Source organism: Oncorhynchus gorbuscha, linkage group LG23 (assembly GCF_021184085.1).
Source record: "Oncorhynchus gorbuscha isolate QuinsamMale2020 ecotype Even-year linkage group LG23, OgorEven_v1.0, whole genome shotgun sequence".
Classification (NCBI taxonomy): domain Eukaryota; kingdom Metazoa; phylum Chordata; class Actinopteri; order Salmoniformes; family Salmonidae; genus Oncorhynchus; species Oncorhynchus gorbuscha.
Genome location: NC_060195.1, coordinates 47,959,163 through 47,975,964, shown reverse-complemented (window position 1 = coordinate 47,975,964; position 16,802 = coordinate 47,959,163). Strand labels below are relative to the sequence as shown.

The following is a 16,802-nucleotide window of genomic DNA, read 5'->3' as shown; positions in this document are numbered from 1 at the left end:
ACGACATTTATTGGATATTTCAAACTTTTTTAACAAATCAAAAACTGAAAAATTGGGCGTGCAAAATTATTCAGCCTCCTTAAGTTAATTAATACTTTGTAGCGCCACCTTTTGCTGCGATTACAGCTGTAAGTCACTTGGGGTATGTCTCTATCAGTTTTGCACATCGAGAGACTGAAATTTTTTCCCATTCCTCCTTGCAAAACAGCTCGAGCTCAGTGAGGTTGGATGGTGAGCATTTGTGAACAGCAGTTTTCAGTTCTTTCCACAGATTCTCGATTGGATTCAGGTCTGGACTTTGACTTGGCCATTCTAACACCTGGATATGTTTATTTTTGAACCATTCCATTGTAGATTTTGCTTTATGTTTTGGATCATTGTCTTGTTGGAAGACAAATCTCCGTCCCAGTCTCAGGTCTTTTGCAGACTCCATCAGGTTTTCTTCCAGAATGGTCCTGTATTTGGCTCCATCCATCTTCCCATCAATTTTAACCATCTTCCCTGTCACTGCTGAAGAAAAGCAGGCCCAAACCATGATGCTGCCACCACCATGTTTGACAGTGGGGATGTTGTGTGGGTGATGAGCTGTGTTGCTTTTACGCCAAACATAACATTTTGCATTTTTGCCAAAAATTTCAATTTTGGTTTCATCTGACCAGAGCACCTTCTTCCACGTTTGGTGTCTCCCAGGTGGCTTGTGGCAAACTTTAAACGACACATTTTATGGATATCTTTAAGAAATGTCTTTCTTCTTGCCACTCTTCCATAAAGGCCAGATTTGTGCAATATACAACTGATTGTTGTCCTATGGACAGAGTCTCCCACCTCAGCTGTAGATCTCTGCAGTTCATCCAGAGTGCTCAGTTTTTTCAGTTTTTGATTTGTTAAAAAAGTTTGAAATATCCAATAAATGCCATTCCACTTCATGATTGTGTCCCACTTGTTGTTGATTCTTCACAAAAAAATACAGTTTTATATCTTTATGTTTGAAGCCTGAAATGTGGCAAAAGGTCGCAAAGTTCAAGGGGGACGAATACTTTCGTAAGGCAATGTACATTCACATGTTGAGGATAAGAGGAAACATTATTGTTGCACAAAGGGCCTTGAAATAATTAGAATAGCATTTTCTGAAGTGTCAATCATATCATCTATTTGTAAGCAGCTTTCACCCATTTCAGATGGGAGCCTCAGCTTTGAATCGTGGCTTTCAAGTACAAAGAGCCAGATGCCAACCATAATAAACCATAATAGTACATTGATGAGAAAAGATGCATTTATGTCACAGATGCCTAGATCTGTTACGTTTTGTCAAACTTAGGGATGTGATTTGAATGCAAGCATGTTCATAAAGGGGGAATTCGGGAATAAGTGGGACACTTTCGACATCTATCCAACATATCAGCCCAACACATGATACATTTCTGAAATCCTCAAGATGTTTCCCAGTCACGCAAAAATGACAAATGTTGATATCATATTCACAGGAGGCATGACACGCGCATTTGTGTAGACTGAACCAAAATCCTATTTTCAGTTTGCGTTTGGTGAACTGGGACATCAGGTTAGATCAACTGGGAGTGTCCTAAGTGTCACCCCAATGACAAGTCAACTCAATGTGGTGTGATTTCAGAAATGTATCATGTGTTGGGATAATACTTTAATATATATAAATATATTAAAAATATATGCCATTTAGCAGACGCTATTATCCATACATTCTACGTATGGGTGGTCGCGGGGATCGATTGATGTTGAAAGAGATTACAGAAGACGGAAATGCAAAGTGTCCCCCTTTTTCCGAATTCACCTGGGTGGGTCTTAAATGGGTAAGAAAAATAAAACGTAACATTTATGTTTAAATTATTTGTTCATTTTTTTTGGCACCAATAGCACGAAGCAGAACTATAGTAGGCTTCAGTTTACATTGCATGTTGGCAGTATTATTTAAACATAAGTATAACATTTTATTTTTCTTACCCAATTAATTTAAAATGGCATCCACAATCTGCCTTTGTCATTCTAATTGTTTACATTTGCATCTCGTGGTTTTTAATAGATGAAAAAGATGACTGTAAAAGTGAGTAAAACTTGTGCGTTGTTTATCAGTTGAGATTTGAGAAGTTACATTATTTTAGTCTATTCTTTTAATTGTGGAATGATTACAATCAACAGTCTCATAGCAGAAAAAAATATGACATGTAGTAGCATAATTGTTTACTTTGAAGTTGAAAAACTAATTCAAATCAAACTTGAATCCACTGCAGGATGTCCTCAAACTATCTGACTGATCAAACAAACCTCTCTAGCAAACAATATATTGTAGTAAAAATGAGTTGGACTTCAGGCTTAAACAGTGGTGGTGAGGAAAGTAAGTTATTTTTTTATATATTTTTTAAAATGTTTAAGTAAATTTAAAAAGTATGTGGTTACTAAAGAAACCAGGAGTTACACCTCTGCTCTAAGGCAGGGATGGGCAACTCCAGTCCTTGGGGGCCTGATTGGTCTCACATTTTTGACCCAGCTCACACACCTGACTCCAATAATCAATTAATCATGGTCTTTACTTTATAACGCAATTAATTCTTTGCTAGGGATGGGGAAAAAGTGTAACACCACTCCGGCGATCGAGGATGAGTTGCCCGTCATTTCAACCCTGGTGCAATAGTCTCAAACTATTGAACTATGCTAAATAACTTCTATTCTGTCACCATGACATGCAACTCATCTTCAAAAGCATTCCTCTCCAAGTTGAGGGAATCCATGTGGCAAAACAAACAAAAATGGGTTTACAAAAAGCTTGGTGATGAAACATCCATTGGATTGCAGTCATTAAAACCTCTTCAGGATTGGTGGGTCCCCTGCGGGACGGTTGAGCTAACGTAGGCTAATGAGATTAGCATGAGGTTGTAAGTAACAAGAAAATGTCCAGGACATAGACATATCTGATATTGGCAGAAAGATTAAATACTTGTTAATCTAACTGCACTGACCAATTTACAGTAGCTATTACAGTGAAAGAATACCATGCTATTGTTTGAGGAGAGTGCACAGTTTTGAACATGAAAAAACTATTAGGCACATTTGGGAAGTCTTGATACAAAATTTTGAACCACAATGTAATGGTTAATTGGATCAGTCTGAAACTTTGCACATACACTGCTGCCATCTATTGGCCAGAAATGTAATTGCACCTGGGCTGGAATAATACAGTTTGGCCATTCTCTTGCATTTCTAAGATGGTACAAAAAAAATAAAAATAATGTTTTTTTTTCTTCTTTGTATTATCTTTTACCAGATCTAATGTGTTATATCCTGCTACATTCCTTTCACATTTCCACAAACTTCAAAGTGTTTACTTTCAAATGATACCAAGAATATACATATCCTTGCTTCACAGCCTGAGGTACAGGCAGTTAGATTTGGGCGTCATTTTGGGTGAAAATTGAAAAACGGGGCCGATACATAAGTGCCATCATTAAGAAAAGGCTACATCCAGTATTTCCTTTCACAAGATAAGCAATTTCACAAAAGTTATAGTTCATCATACAGAAGACATTGCATTATAGATGGAAGGGAAATTGAGAAAACAAGGCTTTTAAAATGTCAGGGACACAAAAGGACTGGTTGGAAAAACAATGGTTACATTGTAGAGTCTGGGTTATCATTCCAATTCCTCTGAGAGGATTTGAGAAATACATGGGTGGTATTTATTTACACATGTGTACATGGAACGCAATTCCCTTTTTATGCACCTTTCTCTCTACATGAATTTTGACCTTGAACTTAATCATGAAAATAGCATGCTATTCACCAAATATTCGTTTAGGGTGGATATCAACGAAATTAAGGCAGCGTTTCCAAAACTCTGACCACACTTATTGTTATTTGCCCTAATACTACACAGTTGATTAAAATGATCAAAGCATGATGATTAGTTGAATCAGCTGTGAAGTGCTAGGACAAAAACCAAAACCTACACCCTGAGGACCAAGTTTGGGAAACCCTGAATTGATGTGGGGCAGAGGTGTGTCAACCGATGCACTGTAATTCTCCATGCACTGTAATTTACAAATTGGTAAGAGCTATTGATAAGAGCTAGGCTAATGAGTAAGCCGTTTGGATAAGGGGATTGTGAATTTAACAATTGTTTATATCCATTTGAAATTTTGATCGCTGGAGACAAATGTGAAACCGGTCACATGACACCAAACTGAAGCATAAACATATCACCTTTTCAATGGTGAAGTTTATTTAATGCTGGCCTTATTACTTGCAGATATGAAAAGTGGAGACCCAAGCCATAGGCTTCTGTAGCCATGTGCAATTGACAGTATTAGCGCCAAACCTACCAAGTTGATTTGTGATTTTTAGAATGTTTTAATTATATGCCCAGATATTAGCCACTATAGGTAACCGTCAGTTATACCAAAATACACTTATTACAGTCATTTCCCTCTTAGTTTCCTTACATTTTGCATCATTCCATTATATCTTTAGTTTACCTTTGTTTCCTGTGTTACATTCCTGTGGTTGTTCTGAAGATCGCTAGCAATAGTGGATCATATTGGGCATTACAAGTTGTGCAATAATTTGGAACATATAACCTATTTGAATCATTGTGGAACGCAGACCATACGTCGAAGTTTAAACCTGGGGCACGGTTTCTGACACCTCAACTGTTGTCATCACAGTTCCATGATTCGTGATGATTATTAGGGTAGATTTATAAAACTACTGGTCGACCACATTGTACACTTCTCAACTTCCAATATTTCAAGGATAGAACAATTTAATATGGAAACTGTCAGGATTAATCAAACCACTACTTTTGATTCACCAATATATTTAATGTGTTTTTATATATATATATATATATATACACTTTCCTAAACAATATACAAGATCAGAGTATTTTTCTAATCCACCAATTGGTGCTGAAATGATGAAAGTGTGTGTATTTACACTGCTTTCCTTCATTGATCCCGAAAATTCGAATAGAAAAAAAAGTGAAGTCCACCAAATTAAAGGGGTGGCGTTAGATAAACGTACTGAAAATCCTATTGATTGAAAACTCCTTGAGAAATTATGTTGTCCAGCAAGTGGGAGGAATTTCCGAGGTTGAATTCAATTTAAATCAGTGCGCACAAGGGAATAACACCGGCAAAACCCATTACACACCTGCATAAAGGTACATCTGAATATCATATAATGAGAAGTGTGTAGGAAAAGTGTACATTTCCTAAATCTGAAGGAAATTGGGTGCAATAGTGCTCTGCTCCCACCATGAGGCCAAAACAAGACATAGCATACTTACACATTCGACTAATGCCACCCACAAATTGTGATGAGGAACTTTCACACTTCACAAATTAGAAGATCTGGGGAGCAAAGGGGTGGTCTCGGTCAGATCCTATTCGGCTCGCTGCAGGTGAGAACGCAGCCCGGACCAAACAGGAAATAACCAGAAGCGCGCAGTATAATTGGCAAGTGGCTGGTTTGGCCACATATTCACAGTCGAAACTTGTTTGCCCTTTTTTTGTTGCAATTCCCTCCCAGCACAAAGGCATCGTCACCTGTCGCAACCCAAGTGCATTGCGTCTGGTGTTTGGCGGAGAATTTGCCCCTGAACACATTTCCTTTGAAGCTGCTGTCTGGAGACGGGCCGGGGGGGACTTTGCTCAACCTTTCTTTCTTCAGACTTTTTATTTATTTATTTTTGACAGTCCGCCACCATAACCTGCTGAGATATGCAGGCAATAACCAGCAAGACGGTTAACTTTGTAAAGAGTGTCATGTCCCACTAAACAAATCCCTCCCTTTCAAATAATTGTTAAAAACAATTAGTCAGCTCACCAGTGGATTTGGGAAAATGGAAATTGTTCAATACCCTAGTGACACCTGGGGAACGTGCACTTGGCATTTGTTGACCGACACACCCACACCTCCCTAGCTCCAACGTGGAACATAGGCCAACCTGCGCACAGTTTGTCAGAGCTTATTTGGTGGTATCTTGTCACACGTTTCCCTTAATTAGGCCTGTAAACATGTTTTGTCTATTGTCGTTTAAAAACGAGTGAAAACCTGCATATTGAAAATACAGATTGGATAACCTGTCCTGAAATGATTTGAGGTTATAGTATATGCACTCCTAAACTATTCTAGTGAAAGTGCAGTGAGCAACACATTGATGGCAGAAATTAATGGAAAAAAATAAACCTTTAAAAGGAGTTGACACAACAGCATTACATTTTTACATTACATTACATTTAAGTCATTTAGCAGACGCTCTTATCCAGAGCGACTTACAAATTGGTGCATTCACCTTATGACATCCAGTGGAACAGTCACTTTACAATAGTGCATCTAAATCTTAAAGGGGGGGGGGAATACTTATCCTATCCTAGGTATTCCTTAAAGAGGTGGGGTTTCAGGTGTCTCCAGAAGGTGGTGATTGACTCCGCTGTCCTGGCGTCGTGAGGGGGTTTGTTCCACCATTGGGGGCCAGAGCAGCGAACAGTTTTGACTGGGCTGAGCGGGAGCTGTACTTCCTCAGTGGTAGGGAGGCGAGCAGGCCAGAGGTGGATGAACGCAGTGCCCTTGTTTGGGTGTAGGGCCTGATCAGAGCCTGGAGGTACTGAGGTGCCATTCCCCTCACAGCTCCGTAGGCAAGCACCATGGTCTTGTAGCGGATGCGAGATTCAACTGGAAGCCAGTGGAGAGAACGGAGGAGCGGGGTGACGTGAGAGAACTTGGGAAGGTTGAACACCAGACGGGCTGCGGCGTTCTGGATGAGTTGAAGGGGTTTAATGGCACAGGCAGGGAGCCCAGCCAACAGCGAGTTGCAGTAATCCAGACGGGAGATGACAAGTGCCTGGATTAGGACCTGCGCCGCTTCCTGTGTGAGGCAGGGTCGTACTCTGCGGATGTTGTAGAGCATGAACCTACAGGAACGGGCCACCGCCTTGATGTTGGTTGAGAACGACAGGGTGTTGTCCAGGATCACACCAAGGTTCTTAGCGCTCTGGGAGGAGGACACAATGGAGTTGTCAACCGTGATGGCGAGATCATGGAACGGGCAGTCCTTCCCCGGGAGGAAGAGCAGCTCCGTCTTGCCGAGGTTCAGCTTGAGGTGGTGATCCGTCATCCACACTGATATGTCTGCCAGACATGCAGAGATGCGATTCGCCACCTGGTCGTCAGAAGGGGGAAAGGAGAAGATTAGTTGTGTGTCGTCTGCATAGCAATGATAGGAGAGACCATGTGAGGTTATGACAGAGCCAAGTGACTTGGTGTATAGCGAGAATAGGAGAGGGCCTAGAACAGAGCCCTGGGGGACACCAGTGGTGAGAGCGCGTTGTGAGGAGACAGATTCTCGCCACGCCACCTGGTAGGAGCGACCTGTCAGGTAGGACGCAATCCAAGCGTGGGCCGCGCCGGAGATGCCCAACTCGGAGAGGGTGGAGAGGAGGATCTGATGGTTCACAGTATCGAAGGCAGCCGATAGATCTAGAAGGATGAGAGCAGAGGAGAGAGAGTTAGCTTTAGCAGTGCGGAGCGCCTCCGTGATACAGAGGAGAGCAGTCTCAGTTGAATGACTAGTCTTGAAACCTGACTGATTTGGATCATGAAGGTCATTCAGAGAGAGATAGCGGGAGAGCTGGCCAAGGACGGCACGTTCAAGAGTTTGAGAGAAAAGAAAGAAGGGATATTGGTCTGTAATTGTTGACATCGGAGGGATCGAGTGTAGGTTTTTTCAGAAGGGGTGCAACTCTCGCTCTCTTGAAGACGGAAGGGACGTAGCCAGCGGTCAGTGATGAGTTGATGAGCGAGGTGAGGTAAGGGAGAAGGTCTCCGGAAATGGTCTGGAGAAGAGGGGAGGGGATAGGGTCAAGCGGGCAGGTTGTTGGGCGGCCGGCCGTCACAAGACGCGAGATTTCATCTGGAGAGAGAGGGGAGAAAGAGGTCAGAGCACAGGGTAGGGCAGTGTGAGCAGAACCAGCAGTGTCGTTTGACTTTGCAAACGAGGATCGGATGTCGTCAACCTTCTTTTCAAAATGGTTGACGAAGTAGTCTGCAGAGAGGGAGGAGGATTCAGGAGGGAGGAGAAGGTGGCAAAGAGCTTCCTAGGGTTAGAGGCAGATGCTTGGAATTTAGCGTGGTAGAAAGTGGCTTTAGCAGCAGAGACAGAGGAGGAAAATGTAGAGAGGAGGGAGTGAAAGGATGCCAGGTCCGCAGGGAGGCGAGTTTTCCTCCATTTCCGCTCGGCTGCCCGGAGCCCTATTCTGTGAGCTCGCAATGAGTCATCGAGCCACGGAGCGGGAGGGGAGGACCGAGCCGGCCTGGAGGATAGGGGACATAGAGAGTCAAAGGATGCAGAGAGGGAGGAGAGGAGGGTTGAGGAGGCAGAATCAGGAGATAGGTTGGAGAAGGTTTGAGCGGAGGGAAGAGATGATAGGATGGAAGCATGACTTACTTTGGAAGAGAGACTACGCCTCAAAAAGGTTAGAGCCCCAGAGTGGAGGTGTCATAACCATAAAACCGAAGTCAAATCGTCAAACATTTTTCCACAATTCATTTTTCCCATCGGGGATTTTATAAAAACTTAAAGGGCTGTGCTTCGTGTAGACTTAACCTGACTTGACATTTTGATGGCGGCGCCGGATGAGATGACCGAAGTTTTACGGGCTCATAACCAATACTGCACGTGTTTTTGTTGTTGTTGATATTTGTAACTTATTTTGTACATAATGTTTCTACCACCGTCACTTATGACCGTGATTACTCACCTCGTACTGAACAAAGTTTTTTTTCTTTACCAAGTCGGACGCGTCATTCGCATGAAGAGACGGAGATGTCGGGGTGCCTTGTAAGGATCCGACGGCGAGTGAGTAATCAATCCCTCTACCATCAGTCCTATTAGCCTACGTGCAATCATTGATTAACAAAAAGGGATGAGCTCCAATCACGACTATCCTACCAATATATAATAATAATATATGCCATTTAGCAGACGCTTTGACTTACAGTCATGTGTGCATACATTCTACGTATGGGTGATCCCGGGAATCGAACCCACTACCCTGGCGTTACAAGCGCCATGCTCTACCAACTGAGCTACAGAAGGACAAGGGGACATTACAGTTTTTATCTTATGTTTCACCCGAGTCGTGGCCAAATGACGACATGGATAACATACAGCTGGCAGGATTTTCGGTCCATCGGCAAGATAGAACAGCTGTCTCTGGTAAGACAAGGGGTGGAGGTCTGTGTCTATTTGTAAATAACAGCTGGTGCAAAAATCTAATATCAAGGAAGTCTCGAGGTTTCGCTCACATGAGGTTGAGTATCTCATAAGCTGTAGACCAAACTATTTACCAAGAGAGTTTATCTACATTCTTCGTAGTTGTCTATTTACCACCACAAACCGATGCTGGCACTAAGACAGTACTCAACGTGCTGCATAAGGCCATAAGCAAACAAGAAAATGCTTGAGGCGGCGCACCTAGTGGTCGGGAACCCTAATGCAGGGAAACTTACATCCGTTACATTTCTATCAGCATTTTACATTACCAACTAGAGGGAAAAAAATGTAATAAACACTAGACCACCATTACGCCACACACAGAAACATGTACAAAGCTCTCCCTTGCCCTCCGTTTGGCAAATCAATACGGAAGTGGTCAGATGGCGCCGATATTAAGCTACAAAACAGGCAAAGCGTTAAAGGACTAAGATGGAATCATAATACACCGGCTCCAACGCTTGTCGGATGTGGCAGGGCGGCACGAGCCTACCAGACAAGCTAAGGCAAGCTTCAAAGCAAGCAACAAGCATGCACGAGCGGATCAGCTGCTACGGACAACTGTGATCACACTCTCCGTAACCGATGAGTAAGACCTTTAAACAGGTCAACATTCACAGGGCCGCAGGGCCAGACGGATTACCAGGATGTGTACCCCGAGCATGCGCTGACCAACTGGCAAGTGTTTTCAATGACATTTTCAACATCTCCCTGATCGAGTCTGTAATACCAACATGTTTCAAGTAGACCACCAGTGTTCTTGGGCACAGGGACTTCAGTAACCTGCCTAAATGACTGACGCGTAGCACTCACATCTGTAGTCATGAAGTGCTTTGAAAGGCTGGTCATGGCTCACATCAACACCATTATCCCAGAAACCCTAGACCCACTGCAATTTGCATACCACCACAACAGATTATGCAATCTTTATTGCACTCCATACCTGGACAAAAGGAACACCTGTGAGAATGCTGTTCATTGACTACAGCTTCAAGTTCCTTGGTGTCCAAACTATCATGGTCCAAACACACCAAGACACCTATTCCCCCTCAGGAGACAGCAAGAGGTACTGGCGCACCAAGTCTAGGGCCAAAGGCTTTTTAACAGCTTCTAGCCCCAAGCCATGAGACTCCTGAACAGCAAATCAAATATCTACCCAGACTGTTAGCATCATCCCCCTCCCATTTTACACTGCTGCTATACTTTATCCATGCAGTTGTCACCTCTACAATACCGCAGTCAGTTCCCCCACAGACAGTACTGTCCTGTATATAGCCTCAGTATTTATTTCTCCATTAAATGAACCTGCATTTTTGGTTAAGGGCTTGCAAATAAGCATTTCACTAAAATAAGCATTGTTGTCAGCTCATGTGACAAATTGATTAACTCTGAACCCCATAAAATATTTTGATAGAGGTCACCATGTCAATTCACACTCTAAAATGCAAATTAAACATCAAGATACGAGAGATTAGAAATCTCTAGCAGACACCTTCCCTAAAAAAAAAAAGTGTTGAATAAATTTGCACACAGTTCAAAGGAACTGAACCTAAAATGTAATTAATTTAAGTTAATTCGAAGGTCTACATTTGACTCAATTCGGCTGACTCGTCCAGATCATGGCATTTTATTTTATTGTAGCCACATTAGCATTTTGGGGAGAAGAGCGGTGATTGCAAGTGAATATATTAACAAGTCACATTACACCAGGGTAAACCTACATGAAACAGAGCTCTTGAAGTTTCTCAAATCCCCTATGGGGAAAAAAGTGAAAAAACAATTGGAACCAATACCTTGTTTGACTGCAAGGTATGAGTATTATGACTGATAATGTGGTAATCTATAGACCACTGAACACAGCCCATTCACGTCAGTTAGAGCTGCTATCGAACATTTCCTCCCACATGTTGGAAGACCAATAAAACAATAAGTATTTGACACACGTTCAGCTTCTTGATAAGATGGATTTAATTTGAGACTTTCCAAACTTGTATTAAGTTCGTTTAGGCATTTGGCAATGTGAAACAAATCAGACCAAATGGACAATTACCATTTTACAATCAAAATTATTCTATAGCGCAAAACTGCATGAAGACACCTGAAATGTAACAGTCAGAGCGTTGCAGATGTGATTGCAGAGTACAGTGAAAATCTTAGGCAGAGCTCCAACATGCATGAAATAAAACAATTGAAATAGAAGGGAAGGAGTAAGAGGTTCTTGGCAGGAATGGAATTTAATTACAAGATATTTTACAGCACAGATGCCTTGATTGATAACAAGTGAACTCTTTTTAAAAGGCAACGTTCTGCAGAATGTTGAACCAAACTAGACTTCCGTGTCCAACTTTGGCTAGAATACCATTGAGCAGAATGTGCTATAAAAAATAAATAAAGTCCACACAGCCCATATAAAATATCAAGTAATCAGAAAACCAAGACAGCTAGTCCGGGAAAGATTTCAGGAAATATTCACAAGCATGTGTTTGCGGGAAAAATAAGCTGACGTTTTATTACAAGAATGCAGACTGAAAGATGCATCTGTACAGCTTTCTAACAGTTAAAAACCACTGAACACATTTGTCTAGTGAGAAGAGACCGACAGATGACATTGCTTGATTAACTACATTAAAGCTCAGTGTTGCATCAAGCATAAAAGACAACCCTACAGGATTGTACATATAAAAATACATAAAAGATCACTAAATTGTGCCCAGAGCTGCAAAAGATTGCAGATGTCTCATGTAAAAAAATAAAAATAGAATGTGCATGAAAAAAAAAAAGATTAAACCAGTTCAGCATTGGTGAGCAAAGGAAAGAAGTCAATTCAATAACAACTTCTCTGGGGGCTCGATGAGGGAGACCTCTTGGTACCTGGACAACGAGAAACACAATGGTAGAAAAACCAACACTGTTCAATCTAATAGAAATCTGTAAAATTAACATATTAAGTGGTTACCAAGCACGTAACAACAAAACACGTGGTGTTTGTCCCATGAGCTGAAATAAGAGCCCAGAAATGTTCTAGACGCACAAAAATACATTTCCCTCAAATTTCTCATTTGCCAAGATGATCCATCCACCTGACAGGTGGGGCATATCAAGAGGCTGATTAAAAAGCATGATCATTAGACAGTGCTGGAACAAAAGGTGACAAATGTGCAGTTGTCACAACACAATGCCACAAATGTCTCAAGTTGAGGGAGGGTGCAATTGGCATGCTGACTGCAGGGTTGTCCACCAGAGCCAGAAAAGTGAATGTTGATTTTTCTACCGTAAATCACCTCCAACATAATTTGAGATTTTGGCAGTACAGCCAATAGGCCTCAACCGCAGACCACAACTACACCAGCCCAGAACCTCTACATCCAACTTCTTCACCTGGGGGATCATCTGAGACCAGCCACCAAGACTGCTGATGAAACTGATGAGTATTTGTCTATTTTTATTTACCTTTATTTAACCAGGCAAGTCAGTTAAGAACATATTCTTATTTTCAATGACGGCCTGGGAACAGTGGGTTAACTGCCTGTTCAGGGGCAGAACGACAGATTTGTACCTTGTCAGCTCGGGGGGTTTGAACTCGCAACCTTCCGGTTACTAGCACAACGCTCTAACCACTAGGCTACGCTGCCGCCCCATAAATAAACTATTTGATGGGAAAACTAAATCTGATTGGTTGGGCCTAGCTTCCCAATGGGTGGCATCGTTGCACCCCTGCCCAGTCATGTGAAAGCCATAAATTATGGACTAATTTCTTTCTTTCAATTGACTGATTTCCTTATATGAACTCTAACTCAGTAAAGTCGTTAATTGTTGAGTTTATATTTTTGGTCAGTATAAATTAGCATCAAATGAAAGAGATACTAATTGGTTAACATTAGCAAAATATGCCAAATTTGGTATATACAGTGGATGATGGTGACCACTAGTGAGTCATGAACAACTTTCAGATAAGAATTTTGAAATCACTTACTTTGCACCCTTGTACTTCTCCCGTACTGACTGCTGTGCATGCGTAGCAGTGTTGAGATACATTTGGTGCAGATCCTCTATGCAAGGCATCAGGTCGTCTAAAGAGTAGCCAGTCACCTCTGCCAGAGACTTTGACTAATAAAAAAAACAGTCAGGATAAAAAAAATTTTTTTTTTTTAAAAACAGCACTGCAAATGTATTTGTTTTTAGGGCAAAGACAAGTCGTCATTTGAGTTTGGGAGAACCTGTTTATCAATTGCAAACTTTCATTCCACAGGCTAGCAGTCTTTTCAGGGTAAGACAATCTCACACTACAGCAGTATAAGGATTTTTTTTTAGGTTTAACAGTTAAAAAATTCAAATACAAGCAAGAGATTGCGTGTCAGGGAAGAGGCTGAGGATCAAAAACACATGGGCAGCAGGGGGGGATTAGAGATGGTGTATTCCTATGTTGTCAGTAAGCAAACCTGTCAACTAGGGTATCGCCTACCTATCAAACAATTAACTTAAAACAGCAGACAGTTGGAAATAATGTTTTGTATGTGCCAAGTCAGGGTATAGAACAAGGGCACTTAACCTTCAGTGACACCAAATTGGCCAAAGCATCATTGGCCCACCAATGACACCTTGGTCACAAGTGAGAAAAAAAGCCTGATTGCTGTGAAGCCTTGCATATAAAGGATATTTTTTTTGTGTTAATGTTTCTTCAAAAGCAAGTAGTGCCCGTGGCAGAGTTACTGCAGGGAGGGATTTCCTGTTAGCACTAGCTACTAAATCCTGGACTACTGCATTGTGGCCAAGACCTGTTGAAGACACTACATGTTGTTGCCCTATTTTGAATGGGGGCATGGTGGCCAAACCAGAAGGCCAAGGAAACTCCTACCCTGTTGGAACACTTACTGTGGCATTGCAAACTTACCCACGAGCCTCCTGTTACTGTGTGATTTGCCAAAACTAAAGCGGCAGCAGAAGTCTGAGAAGGGAAGTATTTCAGGAATGGGTCCGAGTCAACTAGACTGAGCTCCCCTAGGAACTAAGACAAACATAGAACAATAAAACAACAATTTCAACTTAAATTTCTAGATGTGAACACCACAATGTGTGCTCTGCTCACCATTGACAAGCTCTCCACCTGGCTGCTGACTGGCTGGGTGAGAAAGTACTGCGTGAGAAACTGGTTGATGGTGGGAGAGGCAAGATCAAAGGAGAGCACTTTCAGCACCAGATGCTCCATTCGCAACACTTGCTTCTTCGTGTAGGTGTCATCCGTGATGTAAACAAACTCTGCGACCTCCGGGGGATAGATCTCTTCAAATTTCCTGCATTAATGAAAACGTATCAGATGTTGGTGCCAATCTTTTCCATTCATTTGGGACAGAGGCCTAATACATCAAGTGAGCGCTACAGAGCAAACAGCAAAGACTAAGTCCACTCTGCACACCTTTGAGACACACAAACTCCCTTTAATAATGCTGTGGAGGAGTCTATAATACTTACGAAGCCAACAGCATTGCAGCGGTCCCGACCAACTGCAGCTTCCCCCGCAGGACTGACATGGAAGACAGGAAACGGTCGATGTAGTTCACGGCAAGGTACAGCGTCTCGTTCTGGAGCTTGTACTCCTCTCCAACCTCCACCAGCCAGTCAACGAGGATGGCCCGCATGCTGTTGGTGATGTCTGGCTGCTTTTTCATGTAGCCCGCTTTTGGTCTGGACTTAACCTAAGGACAAGAGTCCAAAGACAAAGGGTATCCACAATACTCTAGTTACAGGTCCGTTATTTCAGCGCCAACTGAAAAATTACTGCATGCGCAAGTTTGCTCACCTCCATTTCTCTAAGATATGTGTGTATTTCTGCAGCATACTCCGTTGCCACGTTCACTGGCTTCTCGTCACCTTCAATAACCGACATATCCATGGGAGAATCTGTGTAGATATATATCAAGATAACTGGAAAATGTTTGACTTTCTAATCCATATTGAGAAAACACAATGCTCAGAGTTTTAAAAGGGTAAATAAGTTATGGGATATATAAAGTCTGATTGGATCACTCACCTTCAAAACTAACATTCATGTTAGATACACATGTTGCTGGTATATCAAGAGAGGAGAGAGGCTGCCTGAGAAGGGTAACTGTTGGGTTCAGTGACAGGGGAGGAATCTCTGTGGAGGGCTTGGCCTTGAGGGACACCTGTTTCTTGGAGCAGGCACTATCAGGCTCATCCTCATAAATCTGGAAAGCTGGTTGCTTGCTGCCCAGCTTGTCTGCATAACTTTTGGGTACTTCATTTTCACAGGATAGCACCTGAAATGAGGGCAGATCATTTCAAAGAGCAGACAATTATTTCCATGCTCATGGTTTCTAAAGTAAAAATTAATACATCTGATGGACAAGAATTGTGTTTGAGAATGCAAATAGTCCATTCCAATGAGCAGAAGAGACTGACAGCATAATGGCGGACTAACGTTAGTTGGAAGTAAATCTACTCAACATTTCTAGACTCAAATACTCAGTAAAATGTAAATAAAATTCTAAATGAACTGCTTGGTAGTGAAAATTAACTTTAAAGTGTTTCCCTAAATGTAGCAAATTAGCTAGCCACCAGGCTCAATCTGCATGCTACTGCTATGTTAGCTAGCTAGTCTACAAATCTGTAAGTATATGGAGTTGGCTGGCTAGTGGCTAGTTAGCAAGTTACCAACCTGTTTTGTGCCGCGCAGAGTTTGAGGTTTGCTGCGTTTTTTGTTTTGCAAGGCTCCCAGGACAGTTCTCTGTGGCGCTTTTGGGACAATGTTCTCCTGGTTGTCCACACGGTTTTTGATTGTACCCCTCAGTCCGGACAGCATATTTTCTCGGTTTTGGTATTCTGGCAGTGGAACATCAACTGCGCTTCCTTGTCCTTGGGTTGATCCTGACATGTTAGCTTATGTTCCACCGTTCGTGGCTCACTGACGTCAAACAAGTCACTGCAGATGCGTGCAATTTGTCACAGAAGATTAAACAAAACCTTGATGGTAAATAAAATATAAACTGGATTTAGAAATGAGCTTGGAACTAGAGGCTAGGTTAGCTAGTTATCGCACAAGTCTCGTGTTGAGATGGCAACGTACCGTTAGCAAAAGTCGGCGCTGCAAATTTGAAACCCTATCTGGACCGTTGACGCAACAAAATCCTCTACATGAAAACACAACATTAGCTGGCCATACGGTTTGAGAAAATGTTATAACTGCTAACTAGACAAAGTCCCTTGTTTCTCAGAACATGCAGCTAGAGATATGCTGCTTTTTTTCTCAATTCAAGTAGCCCGCGACCATTGAAAAGGCCAATCAGAGCCGAATGCGAAAGTACGTCACGAAGCTACGGCGGCTGATAGAACTCAGATTCCCTGTGTCCGCGGATGCCGCGAATGCACAGCCGTTGAGATTTCGGTGTACACTTTTGTCAGGCGGGACAACCTGAAAATGAATACTCAAAGGCTGATTTTTTTATCACTGTAATTCATATAATATTGTATAAACAATTATGAT

General features: G+C 42.1%; 1 protein-coding gene across 2 annotated transcripts; it reads right to left on the bottom strand.

Annotated features, from left to right (window-relative positions):
• Positions 1-11,251: 11,251 nt before the first annotated feature.
• Positions 11,252-16,596, bottom strand: LOC124011431 (cyclin-A2-like). 2 transcript variants are annotated; one of them, XM_046324798.1, is made up of 9 exons: positions 16,386-16,596; positions 15,978-16,282; positions 15,330-15,579; positions 15,099-15,199; positions 14,771-14,994; positions 14,388-14,592; positions 14,193-14,306; positions 13,275-13,408; positions 11,252-12,172 (listed from the first exon to the last, which is right to left on the bottom strand). In XM_046324798.1, exons 2-9 carry the CDS (start codon positions 16,191-16,193, stop codon positions 12,121-12,123), a joined length of 1,296 nt encoding a protein of 431 aa, XP_046180754.1. In that variant the 5' UTR covers positions 16,194-16,282; positions 16,386-16,596; the 3' UTR covers positions 11,252-12,120. The 2 variants fall into 2 exon arrangements, with proteins under 2 accessions (XP_046180754.1, XP_046180755.1); XM_046324799.1 differs by having other exon boundaries at positions 15,978-16,241.
• Positions 16,597-16,802: the final 206 nt, after the last annotated feature.